At 60.0% G+C, this 6180-nt stretch overlaps 1 protein-coding gene across 1 annotated transcript in view; it reads right to left on the bottom strand.

The window, feature by feature from the left end:
• Positions 1 to 4820, bottom strand: part of LOC112402731 (chloride channel protein ClC-Ka) — a 13194-nt gene extending 8374 nt beyond the window's left edge. Inside the window, exons 1-8 of the mRNA XM_024749837.1 lie at positions 4723 to 4820; positions 4014 to 4123; positions 3265 to 3390; positions 2387 to 2515; positions 1275 to 1414; positions 854 to 931; positions 682 to 760; positions 23 to 148 (exon numbers count right to left, since the gene is read on the bottom strand). Of these exons, the coding sequence (XP_024605605.1) occupies positions 23 to 148; positions 682 to 760; positions 854 to 931; positions 1275 to 1414; positions 2387 to 2515; positions 3265 to 3390; positions 4014 to 4116 (781 nt within the window). The 5' untranslated portion in view covers positions 4117 to 4123; positions 4723 to 4820. The remainder of the gene's footprint in view (positions 1 to 22; positions 149 to 681; positions 761 to 853; positions 932 to 1274; positions 1415 to 2386; positions 2516 to 3264; positions 3391 to 4013; positions 4124 to 4722) is intronic.
• Positions 4821 to 6180: the final 1360 nt, after the last annotated feature.

Here is a 6180-nt window from a genome sequence, read left to right on the forward strand (position 1 = left end):
CGGGGTCTAGGGCGGGGCTCACCCTGCTCGCTGTTGAAGACAGCCAGGAGGCGGAACATGAAGGCCCCACAGGTGGCAGCGAAGAAGCCCCTCCAGTAATCCCAGACCGAGAAGTGGGAGGACATGACCTCGATGCTGAACAGGACGCCTGGGGGCAACACTGAGCTTCGACAGACACCACCACGCCCATCCCAGCGCCCTGACCACTCCCGTCCTGCTCTCCCACAGCCCGAACAGACAGGGCCACCCCTTCTCTTTGGTCCTGAGCTGAGGGGAGAGGAGGGCAGGGCGGGAGCCCCCTGCCCAGGGAACAGGCTTGTAGGCGCTCCTCTCGGCCATCTCAAACCTTGCAACAGCCTTTGGGGTGGGGACGATTACAATCCCCATTTTACAGATGAGAAAATGAGGCTGAGGACTGAACTCACCGGCCCAGGGTCACGCAAGGCGAGCTGAGTTTCAAACCCAAGTCTGTCTAATGTGACCGTGAAGCATCTCGACGCCCACCCCCACCCTGGGGCGGCTCTGCCCTCCCGGTAAGACTGAAGTAACAACCAAGACCGGATTAGCCGCCATCCTCCCTGCGGGTTCCTCCACTGGGCGGAGGAGCGAGCTGGTCAGTCCGCCAGGGGAGGGACTGGGGGGTCGGGAGTGGGAGCCTGGGGTGCAGGGGGAGGGCCTCACCGCTGAAGGGCGCTGCGAACACTGTGGCCACGCCCACTGCCGCTGCCGCCACCAGCATTTCGTTTTGCTTGCTCTTGTTCTGGGGGGATCCGGAGTCCCGCGCTGAGAGCCAGCCCCCGCCCTCCCCTCCGTCTGTTTCCTCCAAGGAGGGGGGTGCCCATGAGCCCCTTACCTCAGACTCCCCAATGGCCTTGGTGCGCAGGCGGCCCAGGTAGGCAGCGATCATCACAGACAGGTGCACGAAGGGGCCCTGCCAGAGGAGGTGTGCGTACAGGGCACAGGGTCCGCCCCTTGGGGGGAGCTGGGGCCCTTGCTCCGCTCCTTCCTCCCGCTCCGGGGCCCAGGGTTGGGGGGTAGAGGGAGCCTCATCCAGAGACAGCTCGGCTGCCCCACCTACTCCCTATGCCTCCATCTCCCCAGTTCCTTTGTCATACTCTGGGGACCTGGCCTGTCTCCTCCCCAAGACTGAGCCCTGCGAAGGCAGGCCCTGGCCTGAGTTCCCCCTGACCTAGCTTCGGTGGGGATGGAGAAAAGGCAGAGGGGACAGGAGGGCCGGGTGGGACGGGGTGGGGTGCTCTCATGCCCGTCCATACCACTTTGCCCAGGAAGATGGTGCTGCCCGTGGCCAGGGTGCAGGTGAGGCCCACCACCTTGGCCCCGAAGTTCTTGATATCCAGGTAGTCCTCCAAGACCACGCCCGACAGGATGGTCTTCAGCTCCGGAATTCCAGAACCTTGGCAGGGGACGGATGGACGGGGTGGGGGTAGGGAGGAAGAGGAGGGACAATATCTAGATAAACCCTTATCGCTTTACCCTGCACAGGGCTTCACGTCATGACCTCATCAGCTCTCCTAAACCCTGTGAGTTTAGGATTCCTAAACTCGTGTTGCAGATGAGGGAGCTGCGAGTCAGAGAGGGGATGTGAATTGCCTACGTTCTTCCAGCTGGTCCTGCCAGTCAGCTATTGCAGGATGGGGGGAACCTAGGAGAGAATCTCAGGCCACCCAGATGCATCCCTGCAGCTCCCCTGTGTGGCTGGCCTGGAGCTGAAAGCAGAGCTGAGAGGCCTGGAAGAGATGCGCCCCTCCGTGAGCCCCTCCCTGGGGAACCATGGTGCTGGCCCAGAGGAGCCCTCAGAAAGGGAGCAGAGCCAACAGTGACCCGAGTCAAGCAAGATCTGTCCTTCTGGGGCTTCCCTGGTGGCGCAGTGGTTAAGAATCCGCCTGCCAATGCAAGGGACACGGGTTCGAGCCCTGGTCCGGGAAGATCCCACATGCCGCGGAGCAACTAAGCCCGTGCGCCACAACTACTGAGCCCACGTGCCACAACTACTGAAGCCTGCGTGCCTAGAGCCCATGTTCCGCAACAAGAGAAGCCACGACAATGAGAAGCCCGAGCACCGCAACGAAGCATAGCCCCTGCTCACCGCAACTAGAGAAAGCCCGCATGCAGCACCAAAGACCCAACACAGCCAAAAATAAATAAATAAATAAATAAATTTATTTTAAAAAAAAAGATCTGTCCTTCTCACTGTGTGACTTCAGGCAACTTACACAACTCTTCTGAGCCTGGCTTCTCTGGCTGTGAAGGGGGGTTACTGTTTCCTGCCTCCCCCCATCAGGAGCCCCGAAGGACAGGAAAAGGCTTTGGGCAGTGGGCACTGCGGAGCAAGGCGAACAAGTGAATGGTGTGGCAATGGGCTTACCTCCCGAGAAGGGCGTGATGCTCTGGGAAAAGCCTGAGGAGAAGGAGACCAGGGCCACAGGGTACACGGTCCAGGAGAGATACCGGAGTAGGTGGCTGTCCCCAATCTCCCGGTACAGCCACTTGTGTGCTGGGAACAGCTAGGAGTCAGGGAGCCATCCACGGGCTCTGCAGCCCTCAGACGCCCACTTGCTGACCAGGAAACGGAGGCTCAGAGGGCGGTGGCCCAGGACCACCCAATAAGTGGCAGATCCCCAAGAGGAGGCAAGAGTAGGACCCTGGATCACATCCCAGTGTTGCCACTCCCTAGCTGAATGACCTTTTGCAAGCCATTCAACATCTCTGAGCCTCTGTTTCCCCATCTGTCAAATGGGCTCTCAGATGAGGTCTGGTGCATGGCAGGTCCTCGTAATGCCACCTGAGCAAGTCTCCCAGAGAAGGTGTGTTAGACCCTTCCTGCCCCGTGCCCCCTCTTCCAGGAGACCTCAGGGTGGAGAAAGCCTGCCGAAGCATGGGGAGAGAATGTTCTATGCCTGGTGGTCTAGACAAGTGTTCTCCCTCACAATTACTGAGCTGAGAGCAAGGAGGGAGGAGAAGGGAGCAGGGGCGGCAGGAAGCGGTGGGCATAGAGCTCAGAGGAAGAAGGACTATTTGGTCTTTCACTCACTGGGCAGATGAGGAGACTGAGGCCCAGAGAGGGGCAGGAGCCTGCCCAGGGTCACACAGCAAGTCAAGAGCAAAGCCAGGACCAGACCCAGGCCTCCTCCCCACCCAGAGCCCTCCCCCACCCCCGCTGCACCTGGCGGCCCATCTGGCATCCCGAAAGCGTGCTCGAAAGCCCCGGGTCCAGAGCAGGCGTGCGTGCCAGGGAGGGGTTACCTCGGACCACACGGCCAACAGTGAAGCTCATGGTGTAGCTGATCAGGGCCATGAGCACCCCGAGGGTCATCAGGAAGTACCAGTCCTCACCCATGCGGAACAGCTTCTGCTTCAACCACTGGAAGCCACAGTGGGGGCACGGGGCGGGGGCGGGGGGCAGGGGCTGTGCGGGGCTGGGGCCAGGTGGTCGGATCCAGGGAAGATGGGAGGGGGCTCTGCCTCACGTGAGAGACAGCAGGATTTGTGCAAGTGAAAGTGGCAGCACGGTGGGCACCAGGCCTATTGGCCCCGCCAGGAGGGAGCCTTTGACCTACTCGCCCTCCCCACCCCTGCCCCTTCCTGAGGTACTTATGGAAGAATGACAGAGGGGGCAGGGTGTGGAGGGAGAGCTGGAAACTACACTTTCTCCAGCATCTCCGCAGGGGACATAGCTTAGAGGACACGAGAGTCTAGAGAGACTGCTCTGTTGTCCGAGGACCAGTGGGGCTGTCCTGGTGTCAGGCCAGAGAGCACCCACTGGGCCCCTAGCGAGGTCCCTGGCGGAGTGATCAGGCCTGGGGGCTGCGTTCCCAAAAGGCAGAGAGCAGACCTCTAGCACATCTGTCCCACAGACTGGCAGAGAGATCCCCACCCTCCCTGCCGCCCAGGATGGGGGCAGCTCTTGGGCTCCAAGGTGGGTGGGGAGGCGGACCCGGGGAGGGTGATGTCCCGAGGGGTTTTCGACAGGGAGCGGAAGGGAACCTAGCCGTCACCTCGGATGCCTCGGCGGATGCGGGGACACGGGCCCCATAGCTCCTGAAGTGTCACAGGATTCCCCGAGGAGCCCTCACGAAGCCCTACCAGCTCCTCCATCAGGCCCCTGAAAGAGTGGACAGGCAGACGGACCCTTGGTGAGCTGCTCCAACGCCCTTACCCAGCCACTGGGCCTTTCCAATATCTACTTTCCAGATAGAAGGGAAAGGTGGCATTTTCAGGAGGGAACGTGGGTCTGGTGTGCCTTCATTCCTGAGGGGGTGACCCCGAGGGTGCGAGTGTGTGTGTTAATGTTTAGGATGAGGGCAGTGGTTCCTAGCTGTCCCCTACATGTCCAGCAGCAGGTTGATCAAGGCCGGACCCCAGGCTCAGAGCCCCCTTCCCCATCCTGTGGCTGCCACTCCTACCCTCCCTGGACGCTTGTCTGCTCCCACTGCTCAGAGCAGTCTCCTTGCCCAGGGGAGTCACTGTCTCACTGTGGGGACCCCATGGACCACTCTGACTCCCCATGCCCATCCCGGAGCCTCCAACCCCTCGGCTCAGGCCAGAGTCAGGAAAACCCCAGGCCCAGAAGGAGAAGCCGTGAGGGTCCAAAGGAGGTGCTGGCTCCCTGCCCCCCAGCTTCCTGCTCCTGCCCTGCCTGCCCTGGTCCTGGCAGGTTCCATCCAAGTCCCTGCCCCAGCTCTGCACCCGGCGGCCCCTCACCTTTGTCAGTCCGCTCTGCTGTGGCCCCAGCCAGCCCTCCTCTGACAGAGACTCCTTTGCTTGCAGCTCAGGTGCACCTGGACAGGTGTGTGTTCCACCAATCAACATCCTGGCCCCCCCTCCTCCCCGCCCCACCCCGCCGGGGTTTACCCTGGCCATTAAGAATGTCCTTGACAAACCAACTGGAACTGCCCTGGCCAGCTGAGTGGTGCAGGCCAGAGCAGCCAGGAGGGACGAGGGGCAGGGGCTCCCCAACCTACCAGAGCCACACAGAGGCGGGTGGCACCCAACCCAGCTACCGGCTGGGGTACAAAGGGCCTGGGAGGGGGAAGCTCATGACACAGCAGGATGGTGAGGGGTCATCTGCAGGGGCTGAAGGTCAGGGCTCTGGGTTCTCAGAGCTGGGCATGGGAGGGGTTTGAAAGAGCAGAGAAGGAAGAGGAGAAGGACCCATAGGGAAGGGGTGCTATTATTACTGCACCTTTGCTATATGCCAGGCACTGTGTGCAACCCTCCTCCAAGTCAGTGAGTGCTCAGAGAAACCCAGTGAGGTGGGCAGTATTAGGCCATTTTAAAGAAATGGAGTTTCAGAACTTCCCTGGTGGTCCAGCGGGTAAGACTCCACGCTCCCAGTGCAGGAGGCCAGGGTTTGATCCCTGGTCACGGAAGTAGATCCCGCGTGCATTACGCAACTAAGAAGTCCGCACGTTGCAACTAAAGATCCCGCGTGCCACAACAAAGATTCTGAGTGCCACAACTAAGACACGGCCCAGCCAAAATAAATGAATAAGGAATAAAGAAATAGAGAAATATTTAAATAAAGAAACGGAGTTTCGGAGAATTGAGGCTGCTTGCTTGCCCAGGGTCACAGAGGCTGAGGCACAAAGTCAAAAGTTCCATCCAGGTTTGCCTGACTCCAAAGGCTTCACACCTCTCCGAGGTCCTGCCTTGAAGAACTGCCTTGCTCAGAGCTGGGGAGGGGGCCGACGAGCTGGAACGGGGAAAGGGAATTGGGCTAGATCCTCATGTCCAGACCCTCCAGTCTGAGAAGACTGCCTCAAACCACGGCACCCAATGGGCAGTGGCTCTGCTTGGGGCTTCTACGTAAATGCCACAGACCCTGTCCCACCCCAGCGGAATGTAGGAACATGCACACTAGGTCTGGAACCCAGTTCATCCTCCCAGCACCCTTGTGGGTCAAGCACAACATCACCATTTTGCAGATAATAATGGAGGATCAGAGAGGTGCAGTCACTCATCTAAGGTCACAAAGCAGAGGCGGAACCCAGACTTCGATTCTGTGGCTCTCCCTCTTCCCAGAGCTCCTCCAGCACCTGTGGCTTAAGCCTTCAGGGCAAGGGTTTGGGCACAAAGCAGAGGATTTGTGCCTGATACCACTTTTAGAAGATTTGGGCAAGAGATCTGGGATAACACCCGCCCCTGCCCCCGCCCGCCCCC

This window comes from Neophocaena asiaeorientalis, unplaced genomic scaffold (assembly GCF_003031525.2).
Source record: "Neophocaena asiaeorientalis asiaeorientalis breed wild unplaced genomic scaffold, Neophocaena_asiaeorientalis_V1.1 scaffold275, whole genome shotgun sequence".
In the NCBI taxonomy this organism is placed as follows: Eukaryota; Metazoa; Chordata; class Mammalia; order Artiodactyla; family Phocoenidae; genus Neophocaena; species Neophocaena asiaeorientalis.